We start from the raw sequence: 18,816 nt of genomic DNA, 5'->3' as shown, positions 1-18,816 counted from the left end.
CAATTATCACACGAAATTAACACCTGTTTCTAAGGCAACGGGTATCGGATGAATCGACAGAAGATTGTTGACTGGATTATGAAAACACTCCACAATATGATCCAGCAGCAGGATAATTCCCACAATCTCGCAACATCCCAGGTGACGTTAAACGAGGGAAAGTAATGCAAAGACATTCTGAGACCATTTCCTACACGAATAACATTCCCGCCGAATTCCCTTAACTGTACAACGAAAAACACAACAACACACGTGCTGCACTAACATACTGAACTGATAGAAAACAGGGGATATCCCCATGAGTTAACCTGTGCGTAAAGGCGGCGTTATTTTTACCTCACATCCTGGTACTTGGTGAAACCCCTTCAGGTCACTTAGCTGACATTCCTAGCTATAAATAGAATACCACAATACAACCACATACACGCTGTAATTGCGAGGTACTTCACTCAGAAATAGAATAGTGTTGCTTGAAATTCAGCCAATGGCTATACATGATGAATATGTTATAAATATTCCTTATTATACATAATTAGAGAAAGTATTTATGAAATTACTCTGCAGCATCGGTATATGAAGACAATACATATGTGAATTAAGAGTAAGTTCTTTCTTCAAGTGTTTTGTGTGGTGAGATAATGATAACCTTTGTGGTTTGGATTTTTGGTCCATTCATAGACAGATATTGGAAAATGTCCAGTTTTGGAAAGAGACTTTCCATACGAAGGCCTGCAGTCTTCCCATTCAAATATGGTTATACTCTAGCGCGAACGTCCATCGCGGGATCAGTGTATTGCCTTATTAGGACACGTCTGATGTTTGATATAATTTACAATGTGAGGCAATACTGTTTCCCGTTTGTGGTCATTCCTATAAGACTGAAACGGGAACTGCTAAACTCCCGTGTACTATGCGATGACGAAACGCCGTGACTTTCCGTTTGTCTAAAAATAACTCAGTTCGACTCGTATATAACACGGGCAGCTGACAGTGAGATTACAAACTGGTCTGACTTGCATGATAACAGATACACCGAGTCAGCTGAAATGACAGCTGTTATAAGAAGGTCCCATGGACTTCACTCGAAGTATACATTTAAACGAAACCTCGGTCACGACGGTAACGACTGCCTCGACGACTGCGATATCACTACGGAACAAAGAGATATGAAATCAGAGAAAAAGAGACTAGATTCTTTCACACTATGGCCAGCGCGGGCAACTCAAACTCCTGCAATTTTGGCAAAAGCGGGATTTTTTTACACAGGAGTAGAGGACCGAGTAGAGTGTCCTTTTTGTTATGGTATTTTAAAGAAATGGCACAAGGATGATGATCCTATGTTAGAACATATAAAACACTTTCCTTACTGTAGATTCATTCAGTGGGATGATGTTGGTAACATCCCGATAGTTGATGGAGAGCAGAAGACACGTGTATCTCCCGGAAATGGCCATAGCAAAGAGGTTGAAGCTGATTTCACGCGAGAGGAAGTGAGATTGAACTCATTTTCAAGATGGCCGCTAAATGTGCCTCAAAAACCTGAAACCCTTGCAAGAGCAGGGCTCTACCACATACCATGCAAGGAGAAACCAGACCGAGTGAAATGTGCCTACTGTCGTGGGAAATTATACAACTGGGCCAGCGGAGACGACCCCTGGATAGAACATGCCAAGTGTTTCCCGACTTGCCCCTATATAAGGCTGTGCATTGGACAAGAGGTTATCAACGATCTGTTAGCCCATCAACACAGGTAAGATGATATGTAAATTACACACATAGCATGATTCTTTTTAATTATAGCATGACCACATCCGTGGACTCCGCTCAGGTAGTAAACGCCAATGTAACATCTGTTCATGGTATAAATTTCAGGAAGTGTGCTTCAATATGGTTCTCTCCTTTCCCATTCTACGTGTACGATTGCATATATATATCATATGTTATTATGTTGTGTATATATGTTGTAAAAGGTGTTGATTCTGTGACGATAATCCTTAACCAATTTCATCATACATTTGTAAATACTTGCAGACTAGAAAAACGGAAGCAGCTATTATAATTATTGATAAAATTAACGTTTAAACTATGTTAACGTACATAACATACTAATAACGTATTTTTCGTTTACTTTCAGAAATGAGAACCAGAAGGAAACGGTTCATGAATCAAACTCTTCTGAAGCGGAAGTAAATACAAGCAGTGATGAACTGACAGAACTCATGAAAAGTGATGCTGTTCGGGTCGTTCTTCAGATGGGATTTACGTCAAATCTCGTGAGAACTGCACTAAACAAGTGGTACACAGGACGTAATTGTGACTCAGTTTCAGCTCAAGAGCTGGTCATTTCTGTGTTGGAAATAGCAGACGAAGGAACAGGATTAACACCAAACAACGCAGATGTCACTGGAAGTACAACGTCAAATAGAGGTAGTACACGCCATGAGGTCACCAAGAACAATTCAGCTTCTGACAGGAACCAGATTTCAGGTCCAACATTGTGGCAAACGACACAGACTGTTGATTCAGTGAGAACGACTCGAAAGAGAACTGCTTCCATCAGAGAGCCGCATCTGTGTAAAGTGTGTATGGAGGAGCAGCTGAGGGTGACGTTCATTCCATGTGGTCATCTGGCCTGTTGTGGCCCCTGCTCTATGGCCATGTCCGAATGTCCGATCTGCCGGACACCCATCACGTCGTGTGTCAGGAGTTACTTTTAGACTACACTGTTTGTAGTCAACACTTTTAGACTACACTGTTTGTGTTTGTTGATAATCTACAATTGCTGTGATATGTCCGACAATGCTCAAGACACGTACATCTCTATTGAAAGGAATGTGTACGATTAAGAATGAAGCTTCCGAAGCATAGAAAGAAAGAAAGAGTTAATTTTGTAGCAACTAATCTTCCTATTAACCTATGGTTTCTTCAAGAAACTCCGACTACAGGTAACGTTCTTGAAGAATATTTGTGTGGATGTAAGGGATCTCTGAAAGGATATCCATATCTTAGATACATACAATCAACTCATGGTGGTTGTGAATGTTTGACTTGTGAGTGAGTGAATTAGGTCAAACACATCATTCAACGTTTGACCAAATAACAGTAATACCACGACGCAGATAAGCTTGTGCTTTGTCTAACCCTTGCTAACCATTTTCATTATCTTGTATTTAGTGTCAAGTTACGGGTACTAGTTAATGTTTGATTTCCTGTTACACTTGTTGCTTGTTTTTAGCACCTGTTTTGAAACAAGCTTTGTGCTTAGAAACATTAATCGCTTTTGCCTTTAATGTCTTGTTAGATATTTGTTGTTGTGACATGTGATCTGCTTCTGTGTATTTGGTTTTGTTTGTTTATTTATTGTTATAAAACGGTTACAGCGGGTAAACAATAATGGCGACTGCTTCTCCAACTCGGAGATGTGTACACACTTGTATGCATGAACAAGGCAATGTTTGGTTACATTGCATATGCTATGGTTATTTCAAGCAACTGTACCAAAGACATTTACGTCTTTGTGTCTGTTAGACACATAAGCATCACATCTATTGAGAAATTCATTTATTGTTTATTTTGTTATTTTGTTTCATGTTCAATTATCTTTCATCTCATGTTATGAGTTTATTTCAATATTAAATTGAAAACATTTTACATCGAATTGGTTTTTCGGGCTTTTAACCCAATAAGATCTTCAGTCGTGGGAAATATTCCCTAACAGTGGAATGAATGACCTACAGTGGAATGAATGCTACAGAATGATAACACAGTGGAACAAACACGACAGAATGATAACACAATGGAGTAAACGCTATACAGTCTGATAACAGTGGAGTAAACGCTACAGTATGATAAGACAGTGGAATGAATGCTACAGAGTGATATCAATAAAGTGCTACATTATATCACAGTGGAATAAATGCTACATAAGGATAACACACTGGAATAAAGGCGACAGAATGATAACACGATGGAATAAACGTCACAGTATGATAACACAATGGAACAAACTCTACAGAATGACTTAGAGTCGACTGAATGCCTATATCATGAATATGTGCCTGTGAACTACTATCAAATAGTAATGGTACAACATGTTTCGAACAGGCGTGCGGATTCTGTCACCTCTGGCATCAGTCATAAATACTTGCAAAGGTAAGTTAAGAGACCGAGAAATAATATGAGAACATCTGGTAGTTGTCAAGATAGGTAGTTGCATCGAACTTAATGTTTGCACCTACAAGTCACTTTGAGAAATGTCCTCCTCGGGTCTATGATATCTGCTGCGACATTTGACCTCGTTCAAACAACTTTCGAGAAAGAGTGAGTGAGTGAGTTTAGTTTTTCGCCGCCTTTAGCAATATTCCTGCAATATCACGACGGGGGAGAGCAGAAAAATGGACTTCACACTCGGTACCCACGTGGGGAATCGAACCCGGGTCTTCGGCGTGACGAGTGAATTTTGAGAAAGTGGTATATAGAAGTTGGTGTGATGAACAAGTGGGGGAGTCGTATAGAAATATAAGTTCTTTAGTATAACTCGAGGGACGTTTCAGTGTTGCTACCAAGACCGCAACCAAACAATTGTTGAGAAAGAGTTCATTATTATTATTATGTTAAGCAAGAGAAGCAGTAATCATTACGACACCTACGTAATACCTCTACACATTGAGTCTAAACCGTTCATCTAAGGTAAGGACTATCACCGCATGATGTATTTACTGTAGAGACAAAGAAGCGCAATACATCAAATCAAACTTAAGTATTTAATCAGAGGGGCTCGATGACAGGGTGATAATGGCGCCGAAACAACTACACCTGCTTATTTTGAATAAATCCTTTGATAAAATGCTCATGTGAAAGCGATTTATGACAACGCTACATCTGAATTCAGTTGTGCATGATACACATTGGGTTCTGGAGTACTACAGATGACATATAGCCTTGAGGTCAGTCAATTCAATACAATTCTTTAAGGTATGAAAGGTCATAGGTCAATTGGCTCAAATCAGTCCTTATGTCGAGAAAACGATTGTGATCGTTAGGGAGAACTGGAACATAGTCTTCAGTCACATAATATCTCGTATGGTATAAGCTGAGATTTAAAAGAAAGTACTTGCCTGGTGCTTTGGAGAATCCAATAAGTAAAATCAGCGACCCTACCGTAAATATTTTGATTTCGTTCATTGTGTACATGTTGCCAAGCCACCACAGATATCGTTCCTAATGATAACGTTACTTGTCAGGGCAAACGATTCAGTCTGTGTTGACTGGTTCATATCATGCTCCGAAATGGCCGATGCCAACAGCCAGCGGAGGGCTGGTCACTGTGTTTCTGCTGATATGTTGGTACTGATGACGTCACTGTTTTTGTTGATGTACTGATACTGATGGCAACGCTGACTCTGCTGATGTGTTGATACTGATGACATTGCTGTGTTTCTGTTGATGTGTGTGTGTGATCCAACCCTGTTGATACTGATGACATTACTGTGTTTCTGCTGATGTGTGTGTGTGATCCAACTCTGTTGATAGTGATGACATTGCTGTGTTTCTTCTGATATCTGTGTGATCTAATTCTGTTGATACTGATGACATAGCTGTGTTTCTTCTGATGTGTGCGTGATCTAACTCTGTTGATAGTGATGGCATTGCTGTGTTTCTGTTGATGTGTGTGTGTGATCCAACTCTGTTGATAGTGATGACATTGCTGTGTTTCTTCTGATATCTGTGTGATCTAATTCTGTTGATACTGATGACATAGCTGTGTTTCTTCTGATGTGTGTGTGATCTAACTCTGTTGATAGTGATGGCATTGCCGTGTTTCTCCTGATGTGTGTGTGTGATCCAAATCTGTTGATAGTGATGACATTGTTGTGTTTCTGCTGATGTGTGTGTGTGATCCAACTCTGTTGATACTGATGACATAGTTGTGTTTCTGCTGATGTGTGTGTGACCCAACTCTGTTGATACTGATGACATTGCTGTGTTTCTGTTGATGTGTGTGTGATCCAACCCTGTTGATACTGATGACATTGCTGTGTTTCTGCTGATGTGTGTGTGATCCAACTCTGTTGATACTGCTGACATTGCTGTGTTTCTTCTGATATCTGTGTGATCTAATTCTGTTGATACTGATGACATAGTTGTGTTTCTTCTGATGTGTGTGTGCTCCAACTCTGTTGATAGTGATGACATTACTGTGTTTCTGCTGATGTGTGTGTGTGATCCAACTCTGTTGATACTCATTACATTGCTGTGTTTCTGCTGATGTGTGTGTGTGATCCAACTCTGTTGATACTGCTGACATTGCTGTGTTTCTTCTGATATCTGTGTGATCTAAATATGTTGATACTGATGACATAGTTGTGTTTCTGTTGATGTGTGTGTGATCCAACTCTGTTGATAGTGATGACATTGCTGTGTTTCTGTTGATGTGTGTGGGTGATCCAACTGTGTTGATAGTGATGACATTGCTGTGTTTCTGCTGATGTGTGTGTGTGATCCAACTCTGTTGATACTGATGACGGATACTGATGACTTTGGTGTTTTTCTATTTATGTGAGTGTGTGTGTCTGTGTGTGTGTGTGTGATCCAACACTGTTGATTCTGATGACGTTACTGTTTGTGCTGATGTGTTGATACTGATGACGTTGGTGTGTTTCTGCTGTGTTGATTCTGATGATGTTACTGTTTCTGCTGACGTTTTGATACTGATGACATTGCTGTGTTTCTGCTGTGTTGATTCTGATGATGTTACTGTTTCTGCTGACGTTTTGATACTGATGACATTGCTGTGTTTCTGCTGATGTGTGTGTGTGATCCAACTCTGTTGATAGTGATGGCATTGCTGTGTTTCTGCTGATGTGTGTGTGATCCAACTCTGTTGATAGTGATGGCATTGCCGTGTTTCTCTTGATGTGTGTGTGTGATCCAACTCTGTTGATAGTGATGACATTGCTGTGATTCTGTTGATGTGTGTGTGTGATCCAACTCTGTTGATACTGATGACATAGTTGTGTTTCTGCTGATGTGTGTGTGACCCAACTCTGTTGATACTGATGACATTGCTGTGTTTCTGTTGATGTGTGTGTGATCCAACCCTGTTGATACTGATGACATTGCTGTGTTTCTGCTGATGTGTGTGTGATCCAACTCTGTTGATAGTGCTGACATTGCTGTGTTTCTTCTGATATCTGTGTGATCTAATTCTGTTGATACTGATGACATAGTTGTGTTTCTTCTGATGTGTGTGTGCTCCAACTCTGTTGATAGTGATGACATTACTGTGTTTCTGCTGATGTGTGTGTGTGATCCAACTCTGTTGATACTGATTACATTGCTGTGTTTCTGTTGATGTGTGTGTGATCCAACTCTGCTGATAGTGATGACATTGCTGTGTTTCTGTTGATGTGTGTGTGATCCAACCCTGTTGATACTGCTGACATTGCTGTGTTTCTTCTGATATCTGTGTGATCTAATTATGTTGATACTGATGACATAGTTGTGTTTCTGTTGATGTGTGTGTGATCCAACCCTGTTGATAGTGATGACATTGCTGTGTTTCTGTTGATGTGTGTGGGTGATCCAACTGTGTTGATAGTGATGACATTGCTGTGTTTCTGCTGATGTGTGTGTGTGATCCAACTCTGTTGATACTGATGACGGATACTGATGACTTTGGTGTTTTTCTATTTATGTGTGTGTGTGTGTCTGTGTGTGTGTGTGTGTGATCCAACACTGTTGATTCTGATGACGTTACTGTTTGTGCTGATGTGTTGATACTGATGACGTTGGTGTGTTTCTGCTGTGTTGATTCTGATGATGTTACTGTTTCTGCTGACGTTTTGATACTGATGACATTGCTGTGTTTCTGCTGATGTGTGTGTGTGTGTGTGTGTGTGTGTGTGTGTGTGTGTGTGTGTGTGTGTGTGTGTGTGTGTGTGTGTGTGTGTGTGTGTGTGTGTGTGTAACCCAACTCTGTTGATACTGATGTCGTTACTGTTGGAAAATGACCAGGCAATAGTCACCTTGCGAGGTGGTCAGTCCCCCACTTCTACCACCGTCAGGTGTGTGGTCAAGCCTGGTTGACTCATCTCATAAATTTGATGGTGATCTGTCTTGTAGAGCCGGATGATCTTGCCCCATAACTGTTTGAAACCATCCGCCAGCGACAACTGCGACCTTTGCTTTGCTGCTAAAACGTTGGCATGTCGAAGTGTGCGGTTAATAACACTTACGATATTAAACGATATAAAAAAGTAAGTCACTTGTAAGTCACACTCAAAACACTTTTGCAAATATTTCCAGCTTTTCCTTGCTTGAAAACAAATATGAAATATCAAATATTTCAATGGAAATGGAAGTATTGTGTTTTGCATTCATCAGCACAGCGCCGATATGTCCTGCCACATGAGACCGTGTTTGTATCCTGTGCAAATGTAACTGAACCTGGAACTCTATTTCCCCACCATTAATCACAACCCTGAATGCAGAATATCTGTGACAGCCTGGTTGTGTTTTACCTATCCCTGTGCTGGTATGGGATTACTAATGCTGCCGTATGCTTGAGTAGTCCATGTCAAAGTTGTTTCATACAGACTATCGTATACCAGCACGTAGAGCTAACACTGACACAAAGGCAGACTTAGACATTTTACATTTGACCGAAGGTATATGATGTCGCATATATAAATATAAATATAAACGGAAAACCTATTTTCATGACCACAATAAATTGTTCTCAGTACGATTCCATTCATTTCCATTCAGTGAGTGCCAGAATTTCGTGAAAAAGAAGTAACACAATTTACGTGATATGCAAATTCTGCATCTTTTGTCCCCTTTTAATCATTTCCTTATGCCCTTCTGCCGGTTTGTCTGCACTCTTCGCGTTGTCGGCATGTCATATTCAGCTTGCCATCCTGCTGCTTTTAAAGCCAGATTCATTCTGCTGAACTGGTCATTTTTGCTTATCTTGACAACATTGATAGACACTTGTGGTAGTTCGGTGTACATGTATATAGATCGATCGGGGTCAAAACGTGGCATGATACTTTATTTCACTGGGTTATGTTAATGGTTGACCCGGGTTACAGTACTGCACATTGACCCGTTGCATCATAAAATTATACTGAGGTGTTGCGCAATGCAGTTGGTTATACAGAGATATTACGCAACCTGTTGGTCACCAGATGTTGCAAAGTCAGCACCTAAGTTACGGAACTCTAACAAGTAAGACACGTTGAATATACAATATGTGTAGATTTACCGTCAGTATATACATGTGGCTTATGAAGGTCTCCAAGTATGACATACCCAGTGATATCAGTAGGCTTATGTTGTCAATATAACACTCCGTTATCCACTATCCGTAATCATTCAAGAGTCGCAAGCGTACGCGTTCAGCGGATATGCGCTTAACATAGCCCGTGACGTAAGGCCGGGCGGCCAGCCTGTAAGACCCACTCGCTAATTGCTTGTAGTCGTTGATGAAAATATCATGGGTGTTTCATTAAAAGTATATATGGCACTAGTGATATTTTATATTATTAATGATGTGTCAAGATGTGGTATTTGCCACAAGTAACGGAACCTCGCTTGTTTCGTCAACGGAAATATCCAGTCTATTTATAGAATTGGGAAACCACGCTTTCTCAATCGTCGCTTATAAAGACCGATCAGTCAATGAACGCGTGGGCGGGCTTAGCAAAATGGCTGTTGTCATTACAGTGTCTTGTGAAATCTATCCAAGATGTATATATGCACCCTCTGGGGCATCTAACCATATCAGTTGTTTCAGTAATGACGAACGGCCAATGGCAGGGGCCCATCACATGAAATCAGAAATAAACAGACTAAACTCGTTCAAAAACTGGCCGGCGTGGGCAGTTCAAAGTCCAGCTACATTAGCTAAGGCTGGACTCTACTACACTGGAATAGGGGATAGAGTACAGTGCCCGTTTTGCTTTGGTATTTTAAAGAAATGGCAATTTAATGATGATCCTCTACAGGAACATCGGACGCATTTTCCTCTCTGTGATTTCATTCAGGGGGACGATGTTGGCAACGTGGCGATAAATGATCATTGGCGAGAGCAGACCAGGTCATTACATTCACGTGCAACTCAGGAAGCCATCCAAAGAGAAGATGATTGTGACTACACACGAGAGGCCACAAGGTTAGACTCATTTTCAAGATGGCCGCTAAATGTGGCCCAAACACCGGAAACCCTTGCCCGAGCAGGGTTCTACCACCTACCGTGCAAGGAGAAACCAGATCGAGTGAAATGTGCCTACTGTCGTGGGAAATTATACAACTGGGCCAGCGGAGACGACCCCTGGATAGAACATGCCAAGTGTTTCCCGACTTGCCCCTATATAAGGCTGTGCTTTGGGAACACTGCCGCCGGCCTTCAGAGCTATCCCCAAAAGAGGTAAGTTAGAATACATCAACCTTTATGCAGGATGTGTTAATTCTATCAATGTCGTAAACAGTTATATAATCAAAAGAGTAGTTATATATAATATAGTAACATATTATAATTATAAATAAAATTAACGTTCAAAGTATGTTAACATATATAACATACTAATAATTCATTTTTCGTATATTTTCAGAAATGAGAACCAGAAGGAAACGGTTCATGAATCAAACTCTTCTGAAGCGGAAGTAAATACAAGCAGTGATGAACTGACAGAACTCATGAAAAGTGATGCTGTTCAGGTCGTTCTTCAGATGGGATTTACGTCAGATCTCGTGAGAACTGCACTAAACAAGTGGTACACAGGACGTAATTGTGACTCAGTTTCAGCTCAAGAGCTGGTCATTTCTGTGTTGGAAATAGCAGACGAAGGAACAGGATTAACACCAAACAACGCAGATGTCACTGGAAGTACAACGTCAAATAGAGGTAGTACACGCCATGAGGTCACCAAGAACAATTCAGCTTCTGACAGGAACCAGATTTCAGGTCCAACATTATGGCAAACGTCACAGACTTTTGACCCAGTGAGAACGGCTCGAGACAGAACTGCTTCCATCAGAGAGCCGCATCTGTGTAAAGTGTGTATGGAGGAGCAGCTGAGGGTGACGTTCATTCCATGTGGTCATCTGGCCTGTTGTGGCCCCTGCTCTATGGCCATGTCCGAATGTCCGATCTGCCGGACACCCATCACGTCGTGTGTCAGGAGTTACTTTTAGACTACACTGTTTGTGTTTGTTGATAATCTACAATTGCTGTGATATGTCCGACAATGCACAAGACACGTGCATCTCTATTGAAAGGAACGTGTGTGCTGAAGAATGAAGCTTCTGAAGGGTAGAATCAGAAACCACTGTTATAGTGCTCATTGACATAGATGGAAACTGATATTACTGAGGCACATCTGAAGTTCTGGTGGTTTCCATATTGTTGTATCGCCTTCATTCATCGAAGCAAAAGATTTGTTGCTCCAATGTATGCACTTCCCAAAGTTGATGGTATTCCTGATTTTGTCTCGTTTTATTTTATCTGACCCTATGTTTCATTTGACATTTTGAAAATTTTCTTTTGGTGTATGTGTGGTGATTGGTAACGGTATGTGGTATCTAAGTCACGTTGATATACATGTTTTTTGCATTGTTATAAAATCATGTTTGCTTTTGCCGCTTTGTTATTGTGATATCATAACTTTATGTTTGTGCATAAATATATAACGTGGAACATAGTCTCTGATCTTGGAATGTAGGAGTGATGCTGTTGTCTAGTGGTAATAGTGTTCACATGTCACGCCGAAGACCCCGGTTCGATTAATAATATTACCTACATGGGTTCGAGTTCATTTCTAGTGACCACCGAGGTGATATTACTGGACCACTGCTAAAAGTGACGTAAAGTCATCCTCACTCACTCACTTCGTGAAGTGTATACTGGTTTTGTCACCACGACACGAGTGTCATGCACTATGACGTTAACATTCAGATACGGGTTTCAGATTGTTGTGATCATTTTCCCTTGTTCTTTTATATTTTCTGCGTTGTTTCCTTGTCATTTTTGTCACATATATATATATTATATTTATACCTACAGATACATCTATCCATCGTTGAATGTTTTAAAGGTTTTAATCATACATTGTCAATTTTACAATAAAACAGATTTTGATAAATACATTTCAGCTGTCTTTTGTTATAGAAACATTAAGAGATGCAGAGACCGACTGCGTTTGAGTGTGTACGTGTGATTTGATGTTTTGTTTGAGTATAAATTTATGTTTGAATGCTTCTTTGAAAGGAGAGCATGTATATATGTATGCATTGGCTGTTTTATTAACATTCATTGAAGCCTTTTGAATTCAACAATGACGCTTCTCACCGGACCAGAAGTAGGGTCTCTTTGCGCCCAACGTACTAACTGAACTATGCATTCACTACCTAGATATTTTGAGGGAATGACAGGATCATCTGCTTAATGATATGTATTGAAACATAAAAAAACTAAATAGTTTATACATTTTGTTTGAAAACACACAAAAATATTATACTCGTTTAATTAAAAAGCAGAAAATCAAACTGAAAGAAATGTTAAAACGATTTTCCTCTGGTCGACATACGCTTAGATTTGTCACACATGTGCCAGATAAGTAATATATTCTATGCAGCCCTTTGGATTATACCGTATAAGATGTTGGGGAGATGTTTTGCAGCAAGAGAGAATATATCACTTTTCTGGAGCACGGAACTTGTAACTCCACTACGTGGTGTTGATCTGTTTCAAGAGACGAAATGTGATAGGCCTTCTCGAGTTACCCCCCTTGATCGAACAGTGAACTCACACACGGTGACTCGGACACCATGCTTCATTTAGCACTGCTACGACATGACTGCTGCTTATTACAATTACGTACAGATTAGTGAAACATTCCCATACAGGTAACGGAAAATAGAGTTCCGAAGTCGATAGTAGAGTTCAATTGATTTTTGCTGACCTTTCATCCTTCTGTCATCACTATTTCATTGTGATTCACCATGTCAATCACCGGATTGTGTAATCCTGCCTCGGTCATTTACAGACCGCCGCCAAAACTTGTAAAACTTTCTATAACAAACAAATAAACAATACTTACTTAAAGCACTCTTAAACTTAATTAAAAAGAAAAACTTTAATACTTATCGTTGTATCGGGACTTCGGATAATCATATACTGAACGGAAATATACTGTCACTTTACCGTGTTAGATCTGCCCACACATATCCCATAACTCAGTATACGTTACGTACGTACGTACGTACGGGTGTATGTATGTATGTATGTATGTATGTATGTATGTATGTATGTATGTATGTATGTATGTATGTATGTATGTATGTATGTATGTATGCACGCACTTAGGTTTGCATGCGTGTGTGTGTGTCTGTTTTCTGTGTGTGTTTTCTGTGTGTGTGTGAGCGTGTGTGTGTGTGTGCGTGTGTGTGTGAGAGTGAATGTGTGTATAAATAGACTTCTCAACTAAACGTAGGAAAGTCACCTACAAACGTTATGCAGATGAATAGCACGAGTGCATCAAGCTGCTGTATTGCATGTGCAGATATCGTGCATGTGAGCAGCTCGGTTTTGGTGTAAAGTTCTGTTACGAATTTTCCAATTTTCACTGATTTTCATCATTTAATTAACTCAGGACAATAATATTTACGAATTCTTTGACCCTCGGTTCATGTGTACCTTTAAACAGGCTAGAAAGAATTCCCACTAGAGGGTCAAAACTAGTGATGGCTTGTATATTTTGTACAGACAATGCAACTGCAAAGCGCCCTCGTGCCTCAAATAGGATACGTATGTTATGGCTAAGCTACAGTTTCCTCCGTATAGCTGTGAATTGTCTTGATGACCTTTATCAAGTTTTGCATAACGGACGGTGGTATAGCATTGTGGTGATAGCTAATGTTGCTGACATATCAGTCAGTATTCACTAACTTACTTGTGCATGTAACTTCTATCTAAGATATCTGGTCTGATAGCGTCATATGTTGCATGAGGGAATGGGGAAAATCGTTTTGAGTATTTAGGACAATGCCCGCACAGTGGAGATGATCTATAAATTACTAAATTACATAAGGTGTTACAGCATCTGGAGGAAGAAGAAGAAGAAGAAGAAGAAGAAGAAGAAGAAGAAGAAGAAGAAGAAGAAGAAGAAGAAGAAGAAGAAGAAGGAGGAGGAGGAGGAGGAGACGAAGAAAGAAAAACGCAGACAACGCACTTTCTCAGTTATAGCTGTGACGATACATCGTAGTAATCGTGGTACTGTATCGGACGATAAATATGTCGATGCTTTTTTTCGTATCGTTGACCTTAGAATTATTAATTTCTACTAGAAATCGACGGTTATGTCAGCATTTACACTGATACTTGATACCAAAATATACATTTTTCAAGAAAATAACTAAAGATAGTATATCGTGATGTGAATCGAATCGTATCAATCCAAGATATCGCGATACGTGTCGTAGACTAACATTTCCGTATCGTCACACCTTTATTCTCAGTATACTAAACATTTCACATAATTGTACGTTGTCCTGCCAGAAATGGCATAGGAGACACTAAAATAAATTAAAAGTCTTATGAGAACTAATGCGCAAAATGTAAGTAAAATGTATCACGTAAGAGAGGTTTAAGTTCAATTGTCAAACATATTTGCCTAAACTGTTACATTATAAAAGTAGTTTTATAGCGCCCAGTGTAGCGGCAAGTGGTTTGGAGAGATGAGGACACTGCGTAAGAAATATAGTTGGGTCGTTTGAGGACAGACAGTGGGTTAATACAATTGGGTTTGAGCCATAACGTATATCTGATGTAGGAATGAAATGTACATGACGTTAGACTTCGGAGTGGTTGCAATATTTACATATACGTTGATTGATTGGAGTTTTGGTCTACCTCTAAGGGGAGAGAGCAACATCTCAATTTTGCGAGAACACTTCACTGAGAGCGGCAGAGTCTGAATGGACATAAGGTGAAACTGCCAGTGTATTTTGAATAATCTCAGTGTGTTACCAATGGCCTGCCTATTACCATTCCATATACTTCGATACCAGACTAGCTATTCTCGAAATGTTCGTAGCCCTACGAACTTCTTAAGCCCATAAATTAACCTTGAAATACACAGATGCGACATCGCAAATATCTACAATAAAGAAACCGTAATACATTTACATGTTAACACTGAAGCTCTTTGCCCACTAGGGTTTTATTACTGATTGTTGTTCACTGACATAGTGTTGACTATCCATGGGCGTATCTTTTGAAAATGACTAAAGAACATATTGGAGAATTTGTTTTGCGTTACCGGAGTCATTTCAAAACTCCCGGATCCGTCCATGTTATATGTGCTAAATGGCTAAAATTGCTATTTTAGGAGAGGCGATGACAGGTACAGATATGTAATACAGGTTAATAGCACGTTCGAGTGATTCGGAAATTCGCTGATAACGAAGCTCCGGGTCATGAAAATGTATGAAACATATTGCGCTGAAAAGCCTAAAATGTATGATTTCATATGAAAGCAACAGATTAGCTCACCAGTTCAGAGACATGATGTATCACATTTTGAATAAATATTTACCTGGGTACAGTGAACAAAATGTGCTGACACATGCCATCGGTTCCCAAAATGATCAATGCTGATGCTGTTGATCACTGGATTGTCTGGTCCAGACCCGATTATTTACAGACCATATAGCTGGAATATTGCTGAGTGCGCCATTAAACTAAACTCACTCACTGCATCGCCAGTTAAGCTCCACCATTCAAAATATATAGCAAGAAAAAACTACGATTATTTCATTGGTTAAAGTTAGTGTACAATGTATATTACTTCTATCTTTGATCCATGATTTATGTGTTGCAAAACCCGCACACTGTTACTGTTGTGTGAATTAGCTTTAATTAATAGATATTAACATAATCGTATGGCTCTTTTCCTAACGGGGACTATTAAACACTTGTGGCAAATAAAGATACGGATTAAAATGCTTAAAATAAATACATCTGGAAAGGGCAATCAGTGATCAAAGCCCGTGTGCTGTTTTACAAGTACTTATCATGTCACTTTACAGTATGTCTGTTCTGTCCACTAGCGACAATACCCAATTGCTCTTAACTGGGGCAGGACTGATCTGCTGATTATATAGAGGCATACAAAGGTATCTGCTATTACAACATTACTCGTGTGCTAAATGTGTGCTAAAAGTGTACAGTGACTAATGACAATGTATTCATGGTGTATTTCTTGTTCAACACAATCAACAGAACAAATGCGGCTCCATGAACACATCATCGCGAAACTTCTTCAGCCAATGTACACACGTGAGCAAGGATAGATGGACTCGTAGATGCCTGAAGTTAAACATAAAAACACAGATAAAAATACCTAACTTTTAATAAAGATAATCCGGAACAGACAACGGGGAGAAGTATCGACGCATTGGATACCATGAAGGATACAGGGTAGAGACTACAAAATGCGGATATAAAGGACACAATTCAGGAAGAAAGCAATTATGTACTACCCTGGGTTGAATAGAAAGGAGTCAGTGAGTTGATGAGAAGCATAACCAGACTGTCCATGCAAGGATCACTCGACTCCTCTTTGCTGCATTATTTATTTTGATGTATAAATAATCATGATAATATTAATCCCCAAATTATGTAAACAAAAGCATTGACAAAGTAACCTTCAACAGATTATACTTCAAAAACTAGGAAATATCTAACTATAAATTCTGTAGAGATTGTGAAAGGAACATCGTTAAACAGGATCTCACAAAGAGACCAGGACCAAAGACAGTGGAACGGGATGTCATCTTGAACGTTTTCACATGTTATTAAATATGTTCCAAACATAATTTTCTTTCCTCGAATGTTCTCGGTTCCATGTAGGTTCTCGCAGCATAAAGTTTCGAACTCTGAACCTCGACTGAATACACCTGCATATTGAAACTGATGTCAACATATTGTTGTCTTCCTGTTCACAATGATAAACACAGAATAAGACATAAGTAGGAAAATATGCATTCCGGATTTCGACCTGTGACCTAAGTACTGACCAGGGTGACCTGTGGGCGTCCAGACTGGCACAGTCCCAACTCTCCATGTACACTGAGGGTCACCCAGTTCCTGGCCATTTGTAAATCCATCGTTGTCAGAGTCCTTATGACACAGATCTTGCGTCCACGTGTGAGATGCCTCCTGAAAGTCCTGGTAAAATACAAATTACTTGTGTCATATGGTTGTGCCAGTTTCTGCAGCATGCCAGCACTGTGTACCCATTTGAAGACCCGGGGAACACGTTAGAGGCGGGTGCTCCAAAGCTATCAGTCCTACTGCACCATTAGGCAAGAAGAATGTGCCACCTCTAACGACAGGTTCTAGAGAACATATATGGGTATCATTATGTATCCATACTGTCCTAAAAATAGAAGCGCCAAACCCTTTCCATATTCACAAGAAATCTCTATCAAAAGTAGAGAGAGAAATCTCTCTGTAAAAGAAATCTTTCAATACAGTTCAACGAATTTAACATCCACTTAAATTACCAAGATCAGTATTACATGCAAGACACTGAGGATATCCTACCTTTCCAAATGGGTTCAGATTCTGACTGCCTCCAATATTTGCATCGTTGTGTCCAACAGCATTCCATATAAGTTCTGGATTACAAGGATGAGGCACCTTATCACCGTTCGGAATTTGATTTTGGTAGGGTGGCTTAGCCACAACAACAAAGACGATACATAACACGATGGGCAGGTGCTTCAACATCTGGGTAATCTCGTACTAAAATAATACAACTGACTGCTTTTCAGTTTTTATAATGGTCTGTTCACGTGGTACTTCAGTGACATTTAGTCCAGATAGTCTTATCGCAACGGGACCACAGAAAACAAGGCCAAAAACCGTTCCCAAGGACTCATTATTTATGGTAGCTGGTTGTCGATTTCGATGGGACGCGCGGTTAATATTAAATTACATCTGTATGTCTGTTGCCGAAACGTTCAGTTTGGACTGAATGATGACAAACTTCGTGCTGGCAATATTTCAGAGAACGAATACATTGAACTGAACTTTCATAATTTGAGTAGAGAATCGTTCATGTCTAGTAAGTTCTTACGCTTCTTGGAAATGTGACTTCCCAATTTATCTTGTCTCAAGAAATACTTCTGTTAAAATGAGAGAGTACATGTAGATTATTGTGAACAGGATCCTGGGTTCACCAAAAGGCGAAATTTAGAAGTTATTTTTATAATACAGTTTTCCTTGCTGTATTTCAGCTGCTTGGGAAGGTGAAAGCTGAATTAGGGGCTCACAATAAATAGTAGTATGTTGAACAAAGACCTTGTTGAAAAAATGTACCACGTTGAAGGTATAAACTCGCCGTCTCAGCTTAATGGCTCGCCATGCTATCTTTAGATGACACAATGATAGGATGCAAGTGTAAACTACTTAAAAAAAAGAAGCGCATAGTATTTTTCCATGTAACGTTTCGAATGTGAATCATTGGTATCTATGTAATCAGTATATCTATGGTGAACGCTGTCTGCAAACATTTCTGAGTTTGAATCCATTGTCATTGAGGACAACTCGCCAAAACGCACCAACATCTGTTTTCCTCAATAAATGCAATCAATTGGGAACGGGAAGAAATTCATGCGCGTTTCCTTTTGCATGCTCATTCCACGAATTATTTCCAATACGAGGCGGGGGAGGGGGGGGGGGGTCCATGCTCTTGCGACAGTTGACAATCTTAAATTTGGTGTTAAAGTCATGCCTAGACTTACTGT

The 18,816-nt window shown here is 39.8% G+C and overlaps 3 protein-coding genes across 3 annotated transcripts; 2 read left to right on the top strand and 1 right to left on the bottom strand.

Annotated features, from left to right (window-relative positions):
• The first annotated feature begins 1,006 nt into the window (after positions 1-1,006).
• LOC137265816 (baculoviral IAP repeat-containing protein 7-B-like) lies at positions 1,007-3,655 on the top strand. Its single transcript, XM_067801279.1, has 2 exons — positions 1,007-1,750; positions 2,135-3,655. Exons 1-2 carry the CDS (start codon positions 1,047-1,049, stop codon positions 2,715-2,717), a joined length of 1,287 nt encoding a protein of 428 aa, XP_067657380.1. The 5' UTR covers positions 1,007-1,046; the 3' UTR covers positions 2,718-3,655.
• A 6,160-nt stretch (positions 3,656-9,815) lies between these two features.
• On the top strand, positions 9,816-12,150 carry LOC137266229 (baculoviral IAP repeat-containing protein 7-A-like). Its single transcript, XM_067801727.1, has 2 exons — positions 9,816-10,432; positions 10,617-12,150. The coding sequence occupies exons 1-2, from the start codon at positions 9,816-9,818 to the stop codon at positions 11,197-11,199; spliced, it is 1,200 nt and encodes a 399-aa protein (XP_067657828.1). The 3' UTR covers positions 11,200-12,150.
• Positions 12,151-16,325: 4,175 nt separating this feature from the next.
• On the bottom strand, positions 16,326-17,797 carry LOC137266227 (temptin-like). The gene is made up of 3 exons (XM_067801725.1): positions 17,612-17,797; positions 17,083-17,233; positions 16,326-16,372 (listed from the first exon to the last, which is right to left on the bottom strand). Exons 1-3 carry the CDS (start codon positions 17,795-17,797, stop codon positions 16,326-16,328), a joined length of 384 nt encoding a protein of 127 aa, XP_067657826.1.
• Between the last annotated feature and the right edge of the window lie 1,019 nt (positions 17,798-18,816).

This window comes from Haliotis asinina, chromosome 15 (assembly GCF_037392515.1).
Source record: "Haliotis asinina isolate JCU_RB_2024 chromosome 15, JCU_Hal_asi_v2, whole genome shotgun sequence".
Classification (NCBI taxonomy): Eukaryota; Metazoa; Mollusca; class Gastropoda; order Lepetellida; family Haliotidae; genus Haliotis; species Haliotis asinina.
This window is presented reverse-complemented; position numbering and strand designations above follow the sequence as displayed.

Bases quoted from the DNA above. Each gene is read 5' to 3' on its own strand.
- LOC137265816 (XM_067801279.1), top strand. From the start codon at position 1,047: ATGACAGCTGTTATAAGAAGGTCCCATGGACTTCACTCGAAGTATACA. The intron at 1,751-2,134 runs GTAAGATGATAT...GTTTACTTTCAG, and splicing joins CTGTTAGCCCATCAACACAG to AAATGAGAACCAGAAGGAAA.
- LOC137266229 (XM_067801727.1), top strand. From the start codon at position 9,816: ATGGCAGGGGCCCATCACATGAAATCAGAAATAAACAGACTAAACTCG. The intron at 10,433-10,616 runs GTAAGTTAGAAT...GTATATTTTCAG, and splicing joins CAGAGCTATCCCCAAAAGAG to AAATGAGAACCAGAAGGAAA.
- LOC137266227 (XM_067801725.1), bottom strand. From the start codon at position 17,797: ATGTTGAAGCACCTGCCCATCGTGTTATGTATCGTCTTTGTTGTTGTG. The intron at 17,234-17,611 runs GTAGGATATCCT...GTATTTTACCAG, and splicing joins ATCTGAACCCATTTGGAAAG to GACTTTCAGGAGGCATCTCA. The intron at 16,373-17,082 runs GTCAGTACTTAG...GTTTAACTTCAG, and splicing joins GACGCCCACAGGTCACCCTG to GCATCTACGAGTCCATCTAT.